The sequence below is a fragment of the Bacillus rossius genome, chromosome 3 (assembly GCF_032445375.1).
Source record: "Bacillus rossius redtenbacheri isolate Brsri chromosome 3, Brsri_v3, whole genome shotgun sequence".
Classification (NCBI taxonomy): Eukaryota; Metazoa; Arthropoda; class Insecta; order Phasmatodea; family Bacillidae; genus Bacillus; species Bacillus rossius.
In genome coordinates, this window is record NC_086332.1 from 67,099,339 (window position 1) to 67,125,843 (window position 26,505).

At 35.2% G+C, this 26,505-nt stretch overlaps 1 protein-coding gene across 1 annotated transcript in view; it reads right to left on the reverse strand.

Moving 5' to 3' along the window:
- Window positions 1-11,386: 11,386 nt before the first annotated feature.
- Window positions 11,387-26,505, reverse strand: part of LOC134530832 (cell growth regulator with RING finger domain protein 1-like) — a 150,807-nt gene continuing 135,688 nt past the window's right edge. Inside the window, exon 6 of the mRNA XM_063366079.1 lies at window positions 11,387-25,401. Within this exon, the coding sequence (XP_063222149.1) occupies window positions 25,081-25,401 (321 nt within the window). The 3' untranslated portion in view covers window positions 11,387-25,080. The remainder of the gene's footprint in view (window positions 25,402-26,505) is intronic.

Consider the following 26,505-nt stretch of genomic DNA (forward strand, 5'->3'; position numbering starts at 1 on the left):
GTTGGGTGGCAAAAAAAACTCAAATCAGAGTTCTCCTACTTAGAAAGTAGCAGTGAGGCGAATACTCTAATACCAACTGAATCATCGTGGGTCAAGCATCTGTCTTATGGGGGATTGTGTATACCGTCTGAACTATGGTTACGTCAAGCAAAGCAGCTTGAGTGTGAATTCCAAAATTATCATGGTAAAGAACTTCTAAAAGGCCCAGGCGTCGTGACGAAATTGGTGGATAAGATCGCCCCTTCCTTAAATAATATTCCAAAGAAAATTATCAGAGCCTTTGTTCTTCAAAGAACATTCATAAGGATGAAGTGTCTTTCAGAAGAATCCCGAAAATCTACCAAGAGAACTTCTGGTGCCATGTCAGACGACGGGAGGAAAAAAATTAAAAAATACAAAAAAATTGTTACATGAAGTACTTAGGCATTTAAGACCTGAATTTGTATGCTGCATTAAATAGCGGACTTCTAAAGTGACATTCGGAATATTTTATTAGGTCTAGTTTTGATCAGGATGACCGAATTTTTATTTATATGGTGCATTATCAACTAAACAATTTTTTTAAGTTACACGTGTGTTAAAGCAATCTCTCAAAAACTTAATGCTAAATGAATTTTTTTTAAATTTTTAATTTTTATTTTCCAAGAGTAAAGAAATAATCCGACATCGGAAACTACGGACGATCAATGAGCTAACCAAATATGTAACGGTTGAAATGTTTGGTGAGTACAGAGATATTATATTGTTTCCACATATGCTTGTTTTTTTTTTTTTTGGTGTATTTCTTGCAAGGTACTCACAATCATCAGTGATGTGAAATGGTTTTTTATGTACATAGGTAATAATTTTTGTGCTTATATTAATGGAATCTGTTTTTCGCGTGTTAACTTACTTTATTACGTTTTTTTTGGGGGGAGGGGGGGTAATATTTATAATAATGGCAGCCATATCAGTATTAGAACGAGTATAAATATAATGGAACAATTATGGAAGGGTCGTTGTAATAGTGTTAACAAGGTGTTCGATCTATGAGTTTATTTGAAGACGCGACACTTGCTGCTGTGGCCGGACGCGGCAGACAGATAACGGGCAGGCAGGCAGCTGCGGGACTGCTAGTGACGTCACCCACCCTCGGCCGGCTGGCTACACAGCGCTTACGGGACCGAGGCAACCTCCCTCTACTAACCTTGGGCAGTGACACCTGAGATGCAGCTGGCTATAATAGTGAACATCGCAAACATAAGCATAGTGCCCTGTGTGGCTATAGCTATAGTAGGCATAATATGAAATTCGTTAAGACGTTCAGTGCTGGATGCATAAGTTAAAATCATTCAAAATATTTTCGCTGCATGGACTACGAGAAAATGTTAAATTGAATTTTTTTGAATATCGTCGAACATATAGAATTTAATGTACATTATGTTCTTAAAACGATTCAGGAGTTTATAGAAGTTTCCAAAATAATTCCAGAAGAAATAGTTACATGTAAATCTATGTACGACTTAAGCCTATGCCAAAAGGGATTTTTTGTATAAAATTCATTTGTTAAAATACTTTTCTTTTCCTTTTTTTCTGTTTGTATATAAATATATTACATACTATGTACCTATTCATAAATATCTTAAATAATATACTAAATCATTTTATTAAAATTTATTCTTATACACTACAATAGATGTTTTGTTGTCTGGTGTATACACAAGTTGATTTTATTCGTACAGATTTTCTTATGATAAATCAACTGAAGCATGTGCAACCCGTATCATCCACACCCTTAAAACTATCAACGGTAGTCACCATTGTGCATGATGGGAGACTTGGGACTTCTACTACACACAAACTGAGTGAAAAAATGTATAGGCACACACACGTCCAATTATTTATATATATATATATATATATATATATATATATATATATATATATATATATATATTAGTAACAATAAAGCCTCACTTACCTCTTTTTACTCCATTAGGGAATTAATTATAAAATATGGTAAAACAACTTTCTTTTTTTTTAACGGTCAATGCCAACTTTCACGTTTTCTCTTTTATTTTATTAAGTTAGATGCATAACCCTAATAAAACTAAACTTTAATTATTTTAGCTGATTAGAAATAAAATTTGTTAAGCACCCTTTTTTCATGTTAATTATTTTAACAAAATAATTTCTTTTGTTAACTTCTGCATTACATATATATTTAGAACACTATAAAATTTATAAACTAAACATAAAATTTTGCCAAGTGAATTATGTTATAAAAAACTAAAAAAACATTCTTTTTTTATATGCAGTAAAAAGTAAAAAAATAATCTTTTAATTTAAGTAATTTGTTTAACAGCGATGGAATTAACTGGAACTCTGTATAACATACCTACTTCTTTATTAAGCTTAAAATAAGAATTAAGTAATAAACAATACCATTAATTTTAATGAAAAAAAGAGTGTGGGGTACTTGATATCAGTTGTTTTAAATTTTCTATCACTAATGACTATTTATTAGGATAGTCATTATGAAAATGAAAGAAGACCACCACCCCATGCTTTTTGTTTCATTAAAATTAATGGTTTTGTTGTGTTGTTATTTCAAGATTAATAAAAATTTATAATATACAGAATTCCAGTTAACTCCATCGCTGTTGAACGATTTACTTAAATTTAAAGATTGTTTTAACTTTTTAGCTCATACAAAAAAAAAGTATATATTTATTTAGTTTTTAAAACATAATTTTATTTTTTACTTTTTAGATGATATTGATCCTATTACTCCCCCCTTTTTTTTCATGTTTTTTCCTCTCATGTTTGTGAAACTCTTGCCTGAGGGTCATAAGCTCTTGTGTGACACAACACAACGCAGTTGCCGAAAAACTTTTTTGTGTGGTCCAGCGAATGAAATCAAATGTTAAACTTGAAGAGTGACCCAGTAAACACCATTTTTGAGGAAATTAACATTTGGTTGAAAAGGGCCTCACCCATCCCCCCTCAGGTGGGGTTTGGGGTTTTTACCCACCAAAGTCCGACTTCGTAATAGTCCTTGAAATGCACCACAAAAACAATTTTTAGAGTCCCAAACATTTTGTGGCCAATTGACCTTCCCAAGGCCTAACCCGAGGGGGTCCGATGGTGCCCGGAGACCTTGGGAGTATGTATACTTTCAATTTTTCTGACTTTGGAAAAATCTGAGTGTAAATGACCTCCTCTCGAGATAGGAGAACAGTCGACCTGGGCCACATTTTACACCATGCCTCGGCCTCCTGGATCGGAAAGACTCCAAATCCAAAAAGAATTTATTTTTCAATTTTTTCGAAATACTGGAGGGACCTCCTGAGGGGAGAAGGGGGCAGTCTACTTCTGGACAAATTTCCCACCATGTCCCGGTCTCATGGATACACAAAAAGCATGGTTATTGCACATAGTTCGAAAGTAGTGGTTTTTTGCCCATAGCTCTAAAATAGTGGTTTATTGCTCTTATGACCCTCCCCCCTTCCCGCTTCGGATCATAGTAATGAAATAATTGTATTGTCGTCCGGATTACACATACTTGCACAGTTTAAAATTTGATACGACAATTAGAAGGAGGTTAAAATATATTTCCAATTTGATTACATAGTAAGTTACAAGTGAAAATAGTGTTTTTTTGTCTCTAAGACCCTCCCCCTTTCATTCTTCGGATCATAGTCATGAAATTATTGTATTTACATCTGAATTACATATAGCCTACTTGCAATTTTTCAAACAGATGAGACAAATAAAAATATGTTCAAATTGACTTCCAAGATTTGATTACATAATTACAAGTAAAGCTAATAAAAGCATGTTAGAAACCACTTTGGTTTAGTTTAATGTAAAATTTATAAATGATAAGTATACACAGCTCACTTAAGTGAATATGGTAATCTTAGCTGCTTTTAATAATACTAAACTTATCCCGGTTTTACTATCTCTTCAATAAATTGTTAAATATTTCAAAATAAACTTGTTTGTTATTTTTAAAGTATAGAAAAATGCCAAATTAATAATCTTATGTTTACGTCGATTTTGATGTAATGCAAGTGTAGCTTTTATAAAATCAACACTAATTTCAGAGCAATAGTAAGGAAATACAAAAATTGTAAAAAAAAAAAATAGATACCTACTAGTAGGTTTAATATTATATGTTTTGTTTGTGAGCAGTTTTTTAATGCCCACTCTAGTACATAATAGAAATATTTTTCAATTCATTGGAATTTCTAAATGACACAGAGCCTAGTGCCAAATACTTTACTAAAAACCCTTATTTTACATATATTTTTGTGACTGGAGGAATATTGTGTTTGTTAAAGTTGGATAGTTAAAATTCATTTCAAAACTAAAGAAAATTTGTCCTTTGAGTTACTGCTCTAAATCGAGAAATGTTAGTACAAATTTTGAATGTTGAAAACTGCAAAACCTGGCACATGTGAAATAGGCACAACTCTGCTAGAGCTGCTTCTAATCAAGGGCAATGACCGTAAAGTGAAGTACGCGCCAATGCAGCGTATTTGTTTTTAATTTTTTTTTTTTTGGAATCTGGTTTCTTAACTTGTTTTTGATGTGTTTGCATGTTCCTCTTTTTTGTATATTCATCATTTTTTGTCAGTTATTGATGTTCTTATGACATACGGTGTTACCAGCAATGGTGTATGTCCAAAATTACAACTTCTTGAATAAAATAAAAAGAGCACATGTAACTCAGTATATGTGATAGATGTGAAATTTCTTTGGCAATTCAAACCTCAACTCAAAAGTATATCGTAAGGGGTAAAACGACAGAGAGAGAAAAAGAGAGAAAAAATACAATTTTCTAAACAAACAAGAATTAACAAAATTATTACTCACTTCAAAATAACTGCTCAGAATATCAATGATTATTGATCAATAATAATGATTAATTAACAATAAATATTTCTTACTCTTGAAATAATCATACCATAAAATGTTATATTAAGATTTTCAGGATCCAAACTATAGCATGAAAACAATTCCAACTACAATTTATACATATTTTAAAAAGTAAATCAACTTTGTTAAATTTTATTCTCAAATACATGTAAAATATTAATTAGTATTACTCAGTACAGCCATATATACAATTTAATAACAAGATAAAACAGAGCGAGGTATTTTGGCTTTCATTTCTTTTAAGTATTTAAGAATCTTAACTTTTCTGTATTTTTAGAAACTTGATTAAAATAGAAATAAATTTATAAACATGAATTAACAAAATTTTTACGCACTTCAAAATAATCGCTTAGGATATCAATAATAAATTAATGATCAATCAATATTTATTAACAATTAATATTACTCACTGTTGAAATACACTATAAAGAAAATTGGTTTAGTACCTAAATATCAAAGCTAGGATCGATTTTAATACATTACTTTTAATCTTATTTTGTATTATGTATAGGTTAGATGTTTTCAAGCATTCTTATAGACTGATTTTAAAGTTCTGCAAATATAACCTTATCATTGAGTTACAGTGCAACAAATTCTACCAGTAGGCTACATTGACATAATGCAATGCTTTCATAGGCATTGATATTGTTCTGCCATTACATGAACGAACACTGCGCAATATGTCTGCCACTCCATGACACGATAACTAAACGGCACGGGCCTACCTCACGATAATTCTTTACATTATAACCATATCGCCACAAAGTGAAAATAAAAACAATTAATATTCCAAGCAACATTTTTTGTTAAACTTGTTTTTAAACTAGCATATTTTTAGTTGTACTTAACATGTTTACTCACTTATGGGATCATGATGTATGACTTAATTAATGAAAAATAATTTGTGACGAATAATTACCCTGTCAAACTAAAGCGTGTTAAGCATTATACCAGCAAAAAATAATTAGATACATAGCTAAAACAATACTCATACAACAGTGTTTAACAATACTGATTTACACAAATAATTAAAATACGTACTTTAAAGACCACCATTTTCTTGAGAATATGGTCCGTGGCGGGTGCACAACAATAAGCTCAAACCCCTCTGCCCTAATACTCCCTTACTAGATGCCAGCAAGTTTGTGTGACGTTCCTACCGCCGAAACCAGTCTATCCCTGCAGCATGGCAGGGTTCACTGAGCCGCATGCCACCACGTGGAGCCCGTTCAAGATGCAGTCCGCCGCGGTCTCGTGTTCGATGTCGGGCGCAGGTCCTAGCGGGGTGGCTGGCTTTTTTAGAGATTTCTGTTCCGGGAGGGCGCCAGGCTAGCTCGGTGTCTAACCGTGTGATGGTCGTGGGTTCGTTGCCCCAGTGTGGTCCGCTAGAACCGTCGGCGGTGATGGAATTTGGTTCCTGATTAGGTTGGGTTGTTTAAGTTTATTTACATACACTGTTCTGGTTGGTTTACGGGTCGCACGTCGCGCACGGGAGGTGCGAGGTGGACGTTTTATTGTTCACGTTTTACACTGGTTCATTACATTGGGCGCAAGATCTACTCGGCGGTACATGACTGCCAATGGGGCGTCGGAACACGTAGAAGTTTTGGTTACACTATTACACGATTACACTTGAAAAAACTGCACACTGTGATGCTCTTACGTACACGATTACACTGCACACGTTATCTAAGGTGGACACCTGCGTGCCTCTACGTGTGTTTACTTATTAAGCCCTCACGCCAGTCGAGGGGGGGGGGGGGAAGCTTGATTGTTTGTCGGCCAATCCCGTAAATCGTCTCTACGTTGTGGGCCGGGCCACTTGCGTGGACCGCGGTCCGTAGGCTAAATTAGGTTCACAAGCGAAGTGTCGTTGTGGCTGATGCCGGTGCACACGGCTTTTAGTTAAAGTTCTGTGGTGGCGGGAGTCGGCCCGTGCCGTACGCTGAACTGCCCCGCGTAGCCACTGGTGCGGGGAGTTTTATTAATGAGCGGCTGGGTTAGTCCCTACACCGGAAAAGGACCGGGGACACACGGGGAGTTTAATTGTAAGAGAAAAGGTTGATGTTTTAAATGACTATATTTACCAGAAGTGCTCGGTCGGTGAACAAAGGGTGATGACTCCCCGTGGAACGCAAGTCCGCCCCGGCCCGCGAGCTGCTCTCAACTGGCGTGTGACCCTGGCGCGAGGGAAGGGCTCGGCCGTTCTCTCGCGCCAAAGTTTCCCCAAGTTCCGTTATTCGGAAATTACTATGTTTACAAAAGGCTGAAGGCCGCTTAAAATTCCTAATATTATTACTAATGACAAGTTCTGACAAAATACTCTCTTAAATAATTGCAATTTAGTGTTTCACGTAATAAAGTTTGAATTTGTAACGTCACACCAGAGACTGTCTGTCTCTTGTTAACCGCTCCGGGGCTAATCAATTATGTATGCACTGGGTTGCACACTGATGTTAATTAGTTGCTGTATTGAAATTAGGCTGAAGGCCGCAAGGGGGGCACTCACACACGTATTGTTTACTTAATACGTGTGAGTGACCCGGGCACTCCTACGTCGCACTCTATTAGTTAGGGGCTTTTGTTTGTTTCTGATTAATTAATTATTGTGTGGGGAATTTTGTAGGCACGGGGGAGTGCGTTGCATGTGTAATTAAAATGGTTCGCTATTCTCTACCTTGGGCTGCGGTCCGCTCACTTGACTCAGGTGGGCCATGGCTAGGGGTGCTTTCCGTTAGCGGAGCCGAGTACTGGCGTGTGCAGGTCGGGCTTTGGGGTGGCCTTCGGCCGTACTATGTCAAAGAGAACGAGGCCCAATGAGTTCTCTGCACCGTCCGTAACCTTATAGCATCAGATATCGTTTCACAACAATGTATTAAAATTCAGTCTTGCGATTTTACTCCCATGGTGCCCAAAGAAATTTCGCTTCCAAAATTTAATTAAAAATAGCTATGTATTGTTATGTATATAAGTATATATAATAATTATTATTATAGTATTTTTTATGTATGTATTTTTAAATCCATACTTTGTTAACTGATTGCTCTGCTATATCTGACAAAATAGTTGGATTCTTCAATTTCATTTTAATTGGGTGTTCTTCCTGTACGACACTAGTGTTGTCTCAGGCAATTTCTGCAAGTCAAGATGTTTAAATTTCGCGCTTCTCTGTTGCTTTTGTCCTTTTTAGTGCGTTTTGAAAGATCTCAGACAGTTTCTCCACATCCATCCACATTCACAGGGAATCTGATAATGTACCACTTGCTTCTTCAGACTTATTTGTTGAATGATGTGGGATTTGGTGTTTGTCTTTTCTTACTTTATGATGCCAGATGGGTAAACATTTACTAGGAACTAATCTTTTAATTTATTATGTTCATTAGAAACCAATTTCTTGGCGGAAATTATTTCAGCTCGGTTAATTAAAGTGGTTCAACAATTTTTAGTAGAAATATAGAAAGTTTTTGGCCTGGAGTACTGCAAGAGCCAGTAATATGTCATAAAGGCATCCCTGGTTTGTGGATTTTCCCGTGTACATTATACCTGTTTGTGACAGATGATAGGAACAGATGTCAGTTCCCGAAAAAACGCAACTGTTTTGTCCAAGGAAGTTTACTGTGTTCGTCTGTGCCACAATCATGTTATCCAGAAATTATTTTTTATTGTTGGGTTACTATGTTGTTATGTGTTGTCCAGATTATGTTTAGTATCATCGTTGGGTTTGTCTGTCGCTGTTTTGTCTGTTTTACAGGGGTGCCCACAAGGGGGGGTAACGAAGCAGACTGCGTCATTAAAATTTCAGGGGGGGGGGGGGTGGTTAAAAGACTAGAAAAATGTATATATTATTTACATAATTATAGCTTCTAATGTGAAAATACGTTTCTGGTGCTTTAATAATTGAAAGGGATCTTGTAAATCAAATTGGCAACCCCGCACTTTCCTCAAAAAACGCAGTTATCTGTCGGTTCAGGATGGAAATATTACCTGATACGACCAAAATTATTATTAGAAAATCAGTTTAAATTAATGCAAAATGTGATAAAATATAATACTAAAAAAGTATAATATTATAAAATAATTGAGTAAATCATTGAGAAAATGGCATAAAAAATTTCGGGGGGGGGGGGGGGCATCATTAGGTTAGGGGGGTGAGTCATAGTGTTTGGGGGGGGGGGGGGGTGGGCACCTCTGTGTTTTATGTGTTCTTTTTTCAACTGTCATGTTTGTCTGTCTGTGTTTGTCTGTGCCGTAATATTTTTACACCTATCCCTCATTTAGCACGACTAATTCGTTCTTCAAAATGATTATGTTATTCGAAATGACGTGTTCTGAAGCATTAGTTTCCATAAATAGCAAGGCTAATTTAATTAATGTTTTCCAAAATTGTCTAGGAAAATATTTTACGTAATATAAATGCATTGAATAACACTCAACGATAAATATATGCCTTTTATCGCACTTTGTATGACAAATACGACACCGCGTAACGGGAGATACGTGGTTATGTACTTTATCGTCAGTCGGCTGGCTGACTTGCCCGCCCGGGCGTGACCTTCAACTGACATCACGTATCTTTCCAAACCATCCTTTACTGACAGTGAAACCGATATTTCTGTCCGGATAGTTTCATTTTAATTTTTCAAAAATTAAAGTGCATGCCATGTCTTATCGCATAATTGTCCCACAATTTATAATATGATAAAGTTTCAAAAGTAGGGGTGTGATTTTTATGCAAAAAAAATTGTTTTTAGGTAAAATTATTCATAAACATATAACCCGCCATTAATGGAAAGTACGTTTATTTAAAAAGTAGAGTATAAAAAAGCACGTCACCAAACCATTTAAATTAATGTCATGAAACAAAAACCTTTCTTCAACTTTAATTAGAAAAACAAAATCTGTGACCCAAATGCGAGCCTGAACTAACGCATAACTATTGTCGTAGTACACACCACGAAGTAATGCGGGCTATCAAATGTAGTAAACTCGGCACAAGACAGAGAGCGCGCGTTGCATGAAAACGGCGAGATATCAATATAGATATTCAACTATGTGTGCGCGCTCTATACGGGAAGCAACATAGCCAAACATGAATGATGCCAACTAGCGTTACCTACATTTTTATAAACGGTACACCGTGGCGACACAGACTAACAGATAAAGGTTATAACGTTTAAAAACTTCTTTAAAAGAAAATTGTGCGCATAGTCGACTTGCTTAAAACTAAAGTGCGACCAACATAAGCGTGGCCTTCATGTCAATCTGCGCGCCATAATACTTCCTAGTTTTGTCCCAAATACTTGAACACGATGCATTATGACATGAGTAATCAAACACGTACAGTTACCGGCAGCTGAATGGGCAGACGTTGCTTTTGTTTGTGTGAATTCCTTGCCACTGGCTAGACTGAGTTCACGGCCCGGTCTGTGGCCAGGCGGCATATGCGCGGACGTAAAAAAATTTGGTCCTTTACACTCCATAGCCGCAATTTAACTTGCCATAGCTTATGTTTGTACAACAGCCGAATGCGTGGTCAGACCTGCACGCGCATCTCTTCCCCCCCTTGTTTGACTAACTGAATCCCACGGCACATCGGTATTTACAAAAGTTGATACAGACTTTGTGGCGTCGTGCCCAACTTTTTTTTTACCTGTAGAGATTTCGCGCAAACTGAAATTTACAGACGTGCTATTCAAGACTGGGGCAGTAAAATTAACATCACGGTAAATGAATCCATGCAATCTGAAGACGTACTAAGTGAGGGATAGGTGTACAACTCCTGCCATAGAATTTTCTGTGCTCTCTCTTCATTTGATATCTGCTGCTTTTGGCTTTTTTTCTGTGTGTTGTGTATTCATCTTTCCTGTCCATTCTTGTAGTTTATCTACAGTGAAAACCAGCAATGGTAAGTTACAAAGAATATTATATGGAATACATATGCTGAACATCACTAATTGTTTTGCTCCCCAAAACATTCTTAAATTGTTTTCATGCAAATAACTGACTGTCAAAATTTGAACACTAATACTATTTTTTTAAGGCACATGGACGTGCAATGAGAATTATTCAGGAATGTGCAGAGGACTGTCTCACGACTGGCTTTACTCTAGGTTTACCATTTGACCAACGAAGTCCAGCCAAAGAATCCAGTAGGCCTAAAGCATTTAATTACAGATGATTTTTCAATTCTTGGTTTACAGACTGCTTAAGCAACCTATTAGAAGTAAAAATAAAAATACATTTAATATCACCACACCATTTGCTACTTATATTTCTCATCAGAAATTCTGATTTAAAACAAAAACAAACCTAACATGTTATTTGTTAATAATACTACTCAGTACAAGTTTTTTTTTATGTATACCTAATATAAGATTAGAATTCACTTGATATAAATTTTATAGATTGGGAGAAGGAAGCAGAAAGGGTTGGGATATTAAATAAAACTCACCTCAAATAGAGAACTCAATTTTAAATATTTATTATATTCTAGCAGACTAAAGTCACACAATTTTAACCAAACACAAAAAAGCAGGCAAAATAGCTAAAATATTGAAGAATCTGCACTATTTAAAATTGACTGAAAATATTGCACAACATACTTACACTTTAATTAAAACCAATACTACAAGCATATATTTACAGTTATTTACAATGACACTAAAAAAAAATTCTCATTAGGTATCCACAAGGCCCTTGAAAATTACTTAAAATTCTGTAAAAGATTTAACTAAAAAATTTCTCACTTTATATAACTAAATGTTTGGCCCACTTAAAAAAAACATTACACAGTTAGGTACATACAATACTGTATCAGTAAAAGATAAAACAAAGATACCTATCTTTCTTCACATATAATAACTGGATGAATGTTTCATGTAAATATCACAATTGTTTTATTTATCTATGACTATGGTTCATACAAATTCTTATTTACATTAAACATTGTGATGGGATGGTTCATATTTTTTCTGGTTTTTCAATTAAGTTATAGTTTCTATTCTATCCCTTCCCTTTTTAATTATTCATTAATAATACAATATAGTGAAAAAAACAAACTACCAACTATATTTTTTTCCTAAGTAGATACAAATTTGGTTACGTATAACACAAAATTTATATTAAAATTTTTTTTACCTCATATTTAATTGTTCTGAAAAACCTTTAAGACGGTGTCCAGCCCACAAAATAGATTGAATTATGGCCATCAATGAATGTCTTTTTATCCCTAAGATATCTACATTATTAACAAAAATTCATCTTAGAATAGAAAACCTTTGCATTTAATATATGCCTACAATTCTAGACTCCAGTTATCACTATGTACTACTTGATATTAAAACCAATTGCAATCCACTTTGTACAGACTACATGAAAATTTTACCTGTTTTTATATATTACATATCAAGATGACACGTATGTTTTACTCTGCCCCTTTTTAATACTTGTGATGTGTTTGTTACTGTAAATAGTTGGATGGCTATTTTATAGATAACATCTCTGTTAAATTTTAAGGTTTGAGTGCATTTTTTTTTGTTGACTGCCAAGCAATGAAAAAGGTCTATTTGAGTTCATATAATAGAAAAATATTACAATAGCATGTCAAAATGTTAAATAAATATTATTTATTACAAGAGAAACTTTATTCCCAATTTTATATGATAGCCACATTAAATATTAATGGGCTTTCGCAAAATTTTTTCAAGCATTAAATAAAAATCTTGATTGCTGAATTTATGTAGTATATGTTAATGTTTTAAATCTAAAATAATATGTCTATACATTTAACATTATACAAACTGTGATAAATACTACATGCAACGTAAAATTACTATCTTAATTTTCATTTTATGTAGCAAAATTAAATGTAATTCTGCATATAAAACATAATATTGGACACCCTTAAATACTTTCAATACTAGTAAAAGGTATTTTTTTAATTTTTAAATAGGAAGACTTGAGAGTTTGAATGCAGTCAGATCAAACACTTTCTTCAATAATAAGAGACACTGAAGAACCAATCATCCCATCACTTATTCTAATATAATACATCAATAACCAAAAAAATTCATAAATACTCAAATTTTTACAATACTGCACAACCCAAAGTAAAGGTACCCTACAAACACACAAAATAAAAGTTTGAAAATGTTCATTTAATATGTTAAACTACTACATAGTAACTCATGAAAATAATAAATAAGTTCCTGTTGTTTTCCAGTCACTCTGTTATACCAAGTTACCAAAACCAATTTGTTTGTTTTTTGTTTTTACCATCACAGCCAAAAGCAGGGTAGTATATAACATAAGGTTGTTTGCAGAATTGAGAGTGAGTTCGCTTGAGATAACATCACTTGAGAGTTTTTCCACTTCACTATCCTACAAATAACCAGCATGAGGTTATGGTTTGTTGAATTATTTTAAGGTAACCGTCAGAAATACCACACTGTCAGTAGTCCGCTCCCTTGGCTCTATATAGCTAGGTTTGTTAAAAATGTAAAAAAAAAACTGCAAAATGGAGGAAAAAACTTACAAATCACAACACAATAACATCATCCGCTAGATTCAGTGATAGTTAAAAATGGTTAAATGCTTGTTTTACATGGTCTCACCTGCACTTACAAGAAATGAAAGCAAAAATATCACTGTGCAGTAAAACAAACAAAAAAATTGTCCTTTATCAATGAATTCAATCTATGATAGAATGGGGCTCAAGAAGAAGTATGTCAAAGACAATGAAACGATAACAGAATAGAAAAGTAGACTTTTTTTTTTGCTGACACTAGGGATGTGCAAATCCTTGATTTTCAGTTCGGTTCGAATCTGATTCGAATCCCTGGCAATATTTGAGATATGAATCCGATTCTGAATATTAAGCACAAAATAATTAAAAATAACTGATTAATTTAAAAATAATGTGTGTTCTTTTTTTCTAACTGTAACTATTGGCAATTATTTATTACACTGAAATTCAAATGTTTATAATTATGTAAACTGAATTAATAATAAACACTTTAAAATATGACAACCAAAATATATTCGATTCTCCAACTCAATCGTAATAAACTGCACGCCACAGGGAAATCTCAGTTTTATAAACATTTCAGCAAACGAAACCATTTTTTTCTCCAATAAATAGCGAAGACTTTTTTTCTTGTAGGTATGTAATTGTTTTTAGTTTATAGTTTGCTATACGACGAAATTCGTAATTATAGTTCAAGCTCTCGAAATATCAAAATTCTTTTAATGTCACTGTGTTAATTATTTAATTAATATATCTTTCTTTGATACATCATATTATAAATACTTACATAATAGTAGCCTAATTTTATTTTTCACTGCTAGTATTTTTGAGCCGTATTAAATTAATTTATAACTTTTGTGAATATTCGTAATACTGTTCGAATCCACGTACGTACGATTCCGGGTTCACGTAATTGTAAATTCGAACCGTACCCGAAAATATCAGGTACTCGTACATCCCTAGCTGACACTATTATTAGGGTTGTGCGATTCCATGATTTTCAGTTCAATTCGATTCCGATTCGATTCTCACCACGAGTTGAAATTCGATTCCGATTTCGATTCTTTGGGTAACTTTATCTACATAGTCATTAGTCTGGTAGGACTAACTAAAAAAAATTGCATTTATTTTGAACCATATGTATTTAACTTAAATGAATAAAAAATACAATTCTTGACGATGACTGCGGCCTTTAAACTTGCCACAATTTTCATCCATTACTTATTTAATCACTTCACCACTGTTTAAAGATGTCAAATGTTACCAACGGTAAAGTCAGCTGCCTCACTGGAATCACCGAGATAGTGCGATGCGTGCTGCGCTAAGAAGTATAATTTATTAATTAACCTACATTTGCACATATGACGTATGCAGCATGGCCTAGCCAGTAGGTTTATTTAAATTAAATCCAATAAGTAACATATATTTCTTTGTTTTTTCAACAAGATCTGTTCCCCTAAAAACGGAAAAAATACGTAAATTTGATTAATTTATTAACTTCACGAAGTTAAACCACACAACAATGATCAGCTTTAATTAAGTTTTGTAAAAGGCAAAAGCATAAACAGTAAACAGTACTTCGATACTGACAGAATGTTACGATTCAGTGATTCGATTCCTTTGTGTCGGCACGCGCGATCTATGATAAATGGTGGCCTGTCACGGTAGCCTACAACTCACGTTTCGGTTCCCTACCACGTTCGTGCAACTTCGGATTTCTCTCAAAAATTTAAATTTAAAAAAATCGAAGGGTTAGGTTAGGTTACGTCAGTCACAACATGCTTGTTTTCATTGGAAACTTCTGATTTAGCGGCTGAAGTGGTGTTAATACCAAAACGCAAAACTTCGGAAATCTTCGGAAATTCTTGCAGGGAACCGAAACTATGTGAGTTGTAGGCTTCCCGGCATGTCAACTGGTCTACACGTCCGGCACCGCTAAAATATTTTTATGTCGTGAATGTTTTAATGTTGGTTATTCTGTTAACAGAAGACTGTCACAGAATGGCGATCTTTATAAATGTATGATTGAACAAGGAACTATTTTAACTGTTAACAGAAAATAGTGCGTTTATGGTCGTAAAATTCATTTTTAATGTGTGTTATTTATGTTTCAAAACAAATAAACCAACAATATTTTTTTCCCGTGCAACGTGAGAAATGGTCATGAGTAATATGCCGTAAGTAGGCAGAAATAAAAATGTTTCAGCAGATTGTTAAACTATTTCATAAACAAGCAGTTTTCGTAAGGTATTTATCTTTGCAAGCCTAAACAGTTAGTGGTTCTGAACGTGTAAATTATATCATACATGATCTTTGTAAAAAATTTAATGTTTGGCCTAACCTATATTTCATAACGTTATGAAATTTGCTTGAGTGAAAGTGCGCGGCAATTTTACGAGTTACATTAATTATAATTGACGAATAAATTTATTTCTAGCAATCAGTTAAACGGTAACCGTAAATTTCTTTCTTAGATTTTTTTTTTGAAAAATTTGCCAGGATTTTTCGATTCCAAATTTTAGTTTCGGTTCCGGGTTCAAATAGTTGAGGAATCGAATCGAAGTTGAAATTATCGAGTACCCGCACATCCCTAACTATTATACAAAGTTTCATTAAAGATTCAAATTATTGTAACCAACCTTAATGCAAGTGGTGTATAAATAGTGTAATAACTCCCAGGAGCAACACCAAATCTTGAAGATAATGTGCCGAGGACACTTTTAAATACCTCGGGGATCAGTCAGAAGCACTAAAATGACAGAATTTGCTTAAGTATTTTATTGTACATAAACAAGTCTTCACAGGCTAGTGTCAGTTGTGTTGTAATTAACCATAACCTAATAAGACTAATTAAGGAGCTGAATTTATTAATTGATAAAAATAACACAAATTTATGTTAATTTGGATGCAAACTATATCACATTACCAGCAGTGCTTTCCATCTCTTACATACCACACCCTATCAATGCCTTGATTTCTGTGGAACACTGAAAGAGTCCAGTATAACTATTAACACACATACACTGAATGGTTTTTGTTTCTCAGAAATTGCTACAGAGTAAAACCCTAATCTCCAATCACACACTGCCTACACGGAGCTTTGATTAATCTTTTGTCGTCTTGAATCGCTTAAACATCTCTGTTGTATCATTCTCTACCTATCACCCACATTAATTCTAGATAAAGTAATTGTCAATAAGCTAACAAAAATGAATGCCAGAAATTGTAAATCACGCAACACACATTCACAAAAAAATCTTTCAAATGTTTCAGGCCCCCTTTCCTTTATATGATATGTTATGATTTTTCATGCAAGTTGTTCCTACATGGCAATGTTTTGAGTTCACAATCAGTGAATTGTTATCAGATAGTAATATGACTAAGACAATAGACTTAAAACTATCCAATTTTTAAGTTACTGAATCCCATTGAAGCAAAACTTTTGACTTGTGGACCTATTACTTTTAAATTTATCATAATGACTGGGCAAAAATTGTTATTTCCAAACAACATTGCAATCATATTGTCTTGCAGAGAAGATGTCATACGGAAGTTTTCTTGAAGAAAGAAAATTTTAATTTTAACATATAAAAAGCTTAGTAAATACAGTTACATACCTATGCACAATTACAATTTGCAAAAATAGCACAAAAGTAGATTCAGTTCCAACTCATAATAAAAAAACTTGTTTTTATACCAAATTCTTCATTCAAATAATTGCTAGAATAAAGTTTTGTTAATATTTGTTTTTCTTCAACATGGCAGGAGTTGGAACTATAATATCCCATTCACACAATCTCAACTAAAAATCCACTTTAGAATTAGTACTACCTACTGTTTACTACTAAACTCAATCTGAAGTAACTGAATCAAGGTTTTAAGCAGATTCATAATTATAAAGTTGGTTTTATGTTATTCTACTAAAATATATAATCTAGATAAATTTAAATTAATTTGCCACAAAAATAAATTTTTACACTAGTTTTTCACATTCTGTAGATTATTTTTAATATAGTAAAGAGAATGAAGTTTAATTGTAGTTGAAAATAATTAATGTATGAAAGATGAATTTCAGGGCTAAAAGGCATACAGTGCTTTTTTTATTTAAAATGCCTGAAATAATTGTGTTAACTGTAGACATAGGTATCCTTACTACAAAACTTCCACAAACAAAAACTCCCAGACAGAGTGAGTTTTCTAAGTGTTTGTTTCAAGAGCGAATCAAATAGTAAGATAAAATGTTACCCATGTATCGGTTTAGGCCATAAATTTTGCACACACAAAAATTCATTCAAATATGCTGCAACCTAAAAAAAAAAATTAACATTTCTCACTACATGTGGAAAAAATCTTACAAACTTCTGACATAATGTTTTTAAATTAAGGTATTTCCACAAGTAAACAATATCACTTTGTTGCAATAAGGAATTGAAGTAGTTTATTTTTGGGGTAAAGGTACTAAAAGGTTTAGCCAAAAATGATTTTACAACTTTATATCGCCTTCCAATCACTTGAATTCTAATTCAGCACCTATTGGTACTAAACCACATGAAAGATTTTATGGTAAATTTAAATTTAAACAATGACATAATCCGGTGCTTCCCCCCCTACAGAGCTGTCCTATCCTTATGGCACTACAAACCTCCCGCCTGTAACGTGCATGTTACGTGTATTGAAGTATTGAATAGTGTGCCAACATTACCACAAACCACTGCAAGAGGGTGCAGTAGAGTCAGTACCTCGTTCCATTAATAAATAAAAAATAATAATGTGTCCTTTTACCTCCAATTGCACTTGTTATTTCAGGATCCTACAAACATTCTACAACTCTGCAGCAATGGACCCGATCTTGCTGAAAGCCATCTCAGTATTTAATTATTTTTTGAACTGTAATTTTAATACGTAAAATAACTACATGGTTTAGAGGCTGGAACAGCTATGTTACAATTTTAGGAGTGTAATAATTTTTTAATAGTAATATGTTAACAGTACCAATTTGAATGGCCTAACAGTCTTTTCAACATGGCGTCAGACACATTGTCCAGCAGCCTCTGTGGCCATCGCTCGTCTCAGTAGTTTCGCATTGCCACCTGTGGTAAGTCGCTTCTAGATCTCCAAAGACTTCAACTTCGTACTTTAACTGATCTCCATCATCTGGCTTCTTAAGTAATCGAAAAAAAATTTTTTATCCTCGGAGCTTACCTTGGATTAGTAGACGTTTAATAGTAATCTGCTAGACGGAATTCGGTCACCAATGCGAATCAAGTATCCAACCACAAGGCCACTTTTGCATTTCTCAGCATTTGCCCACGTGTGAACTTGTTACCATAGGCCGGGGTGTGGGACGCCAATACGAGCCCACTTCATCCTCTTATTCTTAAAGCGTGCTCAATGCTGAGAGCAGGCCAGGTCCATGTGTAATTGGTAACTGCACTATGGGGGATACAGGTCACGTCCCCACATGGGCAGCGTCACCCCCAGAGGATAGAGTCTCCGCAGAGTCAGTGCCCTTCAAAAAATGGTGGCACCCATTAATCGTTCCAGTATCCAACACCGAATTCCCTGACCACATCAACATTTTACCCCTTTCCATGAAAACTTCTTAAGATCAAAATAAAAATTATCACATTATATAGTTTATGTGATACAAAATCCCAAGGAAATCTATTGCGAATTTTAGGTCTCGCTGAGAAACAAACGGATTTCTTCCTATATAAACCTAACATTATGAGAACTTGGAAAGACTCAGTTGACTATATAATTTTTAAGAAAATAAGTGATATTAATATAGCTGAATATTATCATTCTGTGTTTATCAATGCATGCCTAAAGTATATTAGATGATAAAAAAACTTTTAAAAATTATTTAAAGGTAATTTTTGCAAAATAATACTTAAAAATCAAGGTTTGAATTTAAATGGCTGTTGTTTTGAGATCCCTAGAAAAGATATTTCCTAAACAACTGCATCATTGAGTCATGAGGCTGAATTAGCACAATATGCCAGTTAAGGTAAACCTTGTGACATTGCCTGATTCACACACAATTACAACCCTCATTTGGTGCCAGCATAGGCAGTAATTATCTTCTTAACACATGCAGTGTCACAACCTTTTCTTTTCCCTTAGTTTCCTGACTTTTTTCCTGCTGGAATATAGATTTAAAAAAATTGTTATTTGTAAAAAATAATTGCATACATCACTATTAGAAAGTAGTCCATCACAAATAGGTAAAAAAAAACCGTGTCCTAACATACAGGATTCATTTTCAGGCCAGCACCTACTAATGTTACGGTGTGATTTTTCACCCCGAACGATTTCTCCTATAGTGCGCGACACCTGCACCACATACAAGACAAGCGGGTGGCAGGACGACTAGTCGATGCCATCACGCTGATTGACAGCTTGCAAAGGGGCCCCTACCCCGCACAGCAACAGCCTTTAGCGACACGGCACCCTGGGATTGGCTAACGATGATGTCATTTGCCCAGCTCCTGGTATAAATAGGGGCCGCCCGGCACGATACGAGAACTCCGCCTCCAACCCAACAACAAGGAGGTGCTCCGCAGAAGGAAACTACACACCGGAATTGACAACGCCGTCATGCTGCCCGAAGAAGCTCTAACTACCAACTCCGTCGCTATGTTCGAAGGTGGATCTTGGACTTAGAGCTGCGACCCAAATGTAAGTTGGACTCTGTTTTATTTTGGAAGAAAAGAACTTAGCCGCTGACAACGGAACGAGGTTGGGACTTAGCCGCAGAATAAGGTAAAGGTAAAAACTCGCCAAGAAACTCGTCGAGAGCGAGGAGGAACTTGCTTGACGAGTTTTCTGGAAAAGTCGTACATTGGTCTTGTATTCCTTGGGCGATGGGAATATCCCCTCAAAGGTTTAAAATGGCGACTAGAGGCTGTGTGTCTGACGCACTCACTGCGCGAGTGGGAAATAGCGAGTGACTGGGCGAGTTCCCTCAACCTGCCGAGAATAAGTAAAACGTTGTCGCAAAGAGTTAAACAAGTAGTGGGGCAGCGTTGACAAAAGGCAGAATACACAACGGGACTTAGACGAGTCAAACAAAATCAACTGACAACCTCTAAGGAAACACCCAAACATTACACGGGGATTTCTACACCGCTCCTTGGGCACTTCAGAGACGTTGCTCTAACATAATAATACCAAGTGTTAGCAGGAGACATCAACCGCACGAAGTACCAGTCACCCTGAAGCCTGTTGGAGTCGGCATCACGCACGCAGTCCGATCCATTTCAAGGTCCGTGGCTTCCTACGCCAAAGGGGCGAGAAGGAAACCAGGGAAAAGACTTCGCCAACACTTCGGCAGCCGATCCTGCGAGTCCTGGTGTGGAGCCCGAGTGACGAGGCGAGTAGAGTTAAAAGTTCAAACCCGAACACTCGCTGGGGTTTATACAGTAGAATCTCGTTATAAAGTACATCAATAAAGCCTCAACATTTATACTTAGTAATGAAAGTACTTTTTTCTGAAAGTTACCTTTAAAACGTAGTATTTTTAAATTTTTAAAAATAAAGTAGTAGGGGATCAAATGTTACATTAGCTTGGAAGCAAATATTTGTAAAACAACAAGAATTTAAAAAAAATTACTGAAGTTAATACAGTAGCCTAAATTCTAGGCTTACATATACAAAATTTATACAAAATGACAAATAGGTTAAACTATTTTGCAGATTGATATGTACATTTATTGGGATAGAATTCTCTCGTTATCTCCTAGGCGAAGTCTCTTGCGACCAGCAGATAAAGATGACTGTTCATACAGTTTAATAATTTTTTCGCGATCTTTTATTATTGTTGACAGTGTAGTGGGCACCAAACCAAACGACCATACCACATCTGCATTTTTCCTGCCTTTATTAATTTCTTTTAATATATCCACTTATTCCTACAAAGTAAACTGCTTGCGTTTCTTTTTATCTTTTTGGCCATCCATCCTGATTAAAATATTCAATCAACAATATTGTTTGCCTCGTGCCACGTCAAACGTAAACAAACCTCTCATTCATAACCATAGCTCTGCAATAGTAGCGCGCGTCGTGAGCATGGCTGTGCCAGGCAACATTCCAACCTTCATGGCAAAACAGTTAAAGCGTGCCGGCCATGTTGTGACACCAAAGAGTTCAAAAATTAACCTGCATAAATTAACATTATTGGATTTTCTATTTTGTATATAAGTTAAAATATCATTTTTATTTAATGTTTGTATCTGCGGTAATTGAAACTTTTAAAACGTGCTCTATAAATAACCAAAAGATGGCGCAGCTAAAAACAATTGTCTTGAAGAGGGGTGAGAGAGCAATCGATTGTTTAGATCGTCTCGTGCACTAAGTGTGTGATCCATGGAGGAGGACGAATGGTGCGTTACACTGTACTATGATTCTATGAATCATTGATACAATGTTTGTTTATGTTTTATACTTGTTAACGATTCTTGAAAGTGATAAAAATTAATCATAATGTACATTTATATTAAAGAACCCCTGAGCAAACTCAGTAACTATTATGTAAAATTTTCCTGATAACTGGAAAATAATGGTCGTATTGAAAGGTAGGATATGTTTTTAATGTTAAAGTGAAATATTTTTACATTGTTTACATTGGTGTTTTAAGCGGGAAATTAAAATCATACATTGAACTGAAAAATACGTTATTCTGAAGTACGTTGTAACGGAATTTCACTGTAATCATCAATCACCTGTTGAGACTTGAATTAGACTAAGTAAAAAGTAAAAGTAATATTCCTGAAATAGTGATGATTTTCTTGACAAGTTATGGTTAAACAGGATTTTTGTTTAAAAGCTGTATAAAACATTTGTACGAAATAAGAATTTGCTTGAAGGGCACAGCAAGTTCTATTTTGAAGGTAGGCATTTCGCCATTAAAATAATATTTCTAGTAGGCTGTGTGAGTTTTTTTAACTTTAAAACAATTTTCCATGTGGTATTATATTGTAAAGTAAAGCTAATAGAAATAATTTAAAAATCCTTTACTGAGATAAATCAGTGAGTTAATTTTGACAGGGGTCAAAATAATTAAAGTTTGTAAATAAAATATAATTGAGTAAATATTATGTTATTGATAATTGGTTTTATTCTGTTTTCAGTGTTGCCGCCAGGGGAGTGGAATAACTGTTGAACGACTGTGTCCAGTCTTCACTAAAACGTTACCAAGTGCTTATGTTTGTTAATTGAAAGTTTTTTGTAATAAATACGTGCTTCACACAAGACCTTTTTAGTTTTCCTCACAAATCTTAAGCCTTCTCCTATTGCATCCTTAACCAGATGCCACAATACTACATATTTAGTGCAACCATTTGTGTGCCTAGTTGCTGTTCAAAATTAACAATTAGGGCTATTTCACAAAAATACTTCTGTCTTTCTATTCCTTTTCATATTAATATTTTTTGACATAATATTTCACCATTTAAAACTAATAAAGAAAGTCCTCGATTAACGGATACTTTTTTAACGGACATTTGTTGTAACAGACAATATATTTTGTTACCTTCAACTTGGTTAACGGCTGCCAAACTCGTTACTTCAGACAGTTCCGCATCGCAAACTAGGAATGTAAGGGGTTGGTACTACTTGAATAGCTTGTAAACCACAGCCAACTCACCTTTCCACCAGCCCATGCATTCCATCACAAAAAGATATCAGTGCAGGACTGTGAAGTACATAAACCATTCTATTACCAAATTTTTTTTTAGCAAGCCATTAGTCCGTTGTATAGGCTCTGTACTTTCGTGGTGTTTTAACCCAAAGTAAACAGATTAAGTTCTTATAGTTTGTTGCATTCAGTGATACACTACATATGTGTTTAATTATATGCATATAAATTGTTTGACGGATTTAGGCTTAAATTATATGTTGTGTGATAACGTCTAGGCAACAGGCTGGCCCTGCCTCCCCTTCATCAAAGGCACTTATCACGTGCTCTCTCACTTCATGTTCTTCCTTCTCTAAACCTCACTCTTGACAATGTCACCGGACTAATCTGTTCACAAACTTCACCCTTGCTTTATCCAAGCTGTCAAGGTTTAAATTTTTTGGCTGAGATGTGATGCATCCAAGTCACAAGCCCGCAGTAAAATTTTTATATAGCATGTTAATAAGATTTTATGCCATTCATTACAAACTGGGTTGCGTTTCTTAAACGTCAGATATATAATCAGAATTTTATTATACATTGATAGATAGTCAAATAATAAAAGCAGGCATTTTAGGAAGGTCTAGGAACCTAACCAGTGACATTAACATTGTTCCTTATGAAGAAACATGATTTAACCAACTGAGATTTTGCGTAACAGACAATTGCCAGGAACATAACCGGTCCCTTAATCAAGGACTTACTGCACTTTTTTTTTTTATCAATACAGGCAATAATAAGTATGTATTTGGTTCAGTTGCTTTCAGCACATTTCGGGAGAGAAAAATAGGTTGCAATGAAAATAACTATTGAACTGTGTTGTTTCCTCAAGTGCCACAGACATGAAATTAGTGTAATTATGAGGATAAAGTTTGACTTCTGATAGTTCCACTGCGACATGGCTTGTCCTCCAAAGCCAAGATAGTTAACCAGACCATGGCCTCGATAGTTAATCAGACAATGGCCTCTAAAGACTGCAATCTACTAGAAAGAACAGAGAATTTGCATGTGACAACTAATTTCACTAAAACTTACAAAATTAAACACCTACCTAGGTTGGTCTTGAAAATGTGATACATATTACATATTTGCCACAAGTTATTGTTTACAGTATACCTTATAATACTGGTAAAATATTTGCTTGAAGTAATTATGGTTGTCGTACAAGTTTCTATTAGGCAGAACTGCCAACACCTTGTGTGCCAACAGCACAGGCAATGTTTGCTTACACTTTGATGCACACAGAAAGTAAGAGAAACAAAAAAGAAAACAGGTGAAACTTTTTTTCTGTTATACAAGTGAAGCTAAAGCTTGCCCAATTTTTGAAGTAACTGAGTTATACCAAAGTTCAACCAACACTTTTATAAAAAGGGTCGAATTATTTAATTGATTGCTTAAAAGTTTTTAAATGTGTGGCATTTTTGAAACCACTTTTGACTATTTAGTTGGTAACACACTGAAGTGTAGAAAATAATTTAAAATTAAATATCTAAGGTTTCTTGCTTATCTACAACTTTTAAATATGTTATTGGAAAATATAGAAAATATTTTAATGGCAGAAACAAACTAGTCTAAGTTTATGGAAAATTTAAATATTTTTTAAGAACAATGCGTAAAACATTTGCCCCAATTATGAAGCTACAGTATAACAAAATCCACATCTGTTGCTTCAGCATAAAAAACTTGAGCTTCTGTATTTTCCAAGCCGTATTTTGGATACCAAGTTTATACCAACGCTTCACATTCTTTTCTTAACGTTAACTTGTACAAGCAATTCAACTTTCGACACTAATTTAAAACAATTAGCTTCATAATTTAAAGAAAATAAATAATGTTTTCATCCAGGAACAGATATACATTACACAATCCAATACTTTTCCAAGGCGAGCTTAGCGGGGAAACACAAACACACGATGAACTGCTCGGCAGCAGCAGAACAGCACAGGCGGGCCCGGCCTCACCGCTGGAAGCCAAGGAAGTCGGTGAGGTGGTCGTTCCAGTCCTGCAGCCACTGGAGAAGGGGGGTCGGCTTGGAGGTGGCGGCGGGAGGGGCCGGCATGTACTCCTCCCCGCGGATGCAGAAGTAGCTCCTGATGGGGCCGCGGCACATGGGGCAGCGGTCCATCTTGCCGAAGCAGCTGGCGCACACGCAGGTGTGCCGGCAGGGCAGCAGGGCGCGCGACACGGGGAAGTACTGGCACACCACGCACAGCTGGTCGTCGCCCTGGGCGCACACCACGGGCTCCTCCTCCAGGCTGACTGTCGCCAGGTACAGTTGCTGCAACGACACGCATTCCACACTGCATTCCGTACTCCCGAACATCAGTATGTGCACACCACGGGCTCCTCCTCCAGGCTGACTGTCGCCAGGTACAGTTGCTGCAACGACACGCATTCCACACTGCATTCCGTACTCCCGAACATCGGTATGTGGACGGTTTCAGTGCACCATTTACTGCTCTCAAGGCAAACACTCTTTAGAGATCGATACCAGACAGCCATACACTAACAAGCCAGGAATAGGTGTGGAAACTAACAAAGTGGCAAGTGCTGTTACAATATTTTAATAATAAATTGTTTAATTATATATTCTGTAATCTATCAACATTCATTTTCCACTTCCATTACATTTGACGTGCTGAGAGTTTCTTTTCGCTACTGTACGTTCCGACAAACGTGAAAAAGATTTTGCTTGGAGATGATTACATCTAGTGATAGTGGATACAATGCTGGTATCATATCATGTAATTAGATGCAATGCATGTGTTCTGCCAATGCGTACAAATCCCCCTATACAGTAGAACCCTGTTATAATGTTCCTGCATATAATGTTTTCCTTACAATGTCATATTTTTAAAGTCCCAAAATTTCACTTATAAGGTCAATGTATTTATTTCCTGCATATAACGTTCATAAATAGTGTAATTTCCTGCTTATATTGTTTGCTTTCTAACATTCAATAAATGGGGGGAAAATGTTTTAAAACCAAATTATTCCAACACTTACGGTAAAAAGTTTCCTTTATGTATGTTTATGTTTACAATCACTGCCATACAATACAGAAGTTTGTTAAAATACAATTTTATGCAATATACTGAAGGTACACAATGTTCATAGTTACGTGTCAGTTGGCACCCTTAGTCAACTCTTCTCTTCTTGCCATTCCAGTGGGTATTCAGATGCACGTACATAGTCCTACAATATTTAAGTTGCCAATCATTGAGCGAGGTCATAACTAAAAGTGTTTTCTATTGCTTACAAATAATTTTTTTTTTCATTCATATGTAGGAATCCCAAAATTAAACATTTTCAGGTTGCGAAGGAGTAGACGTTCTCACTATTAATGTTGTCATCATGAATCGTGAGACAATTTTACAAAAAA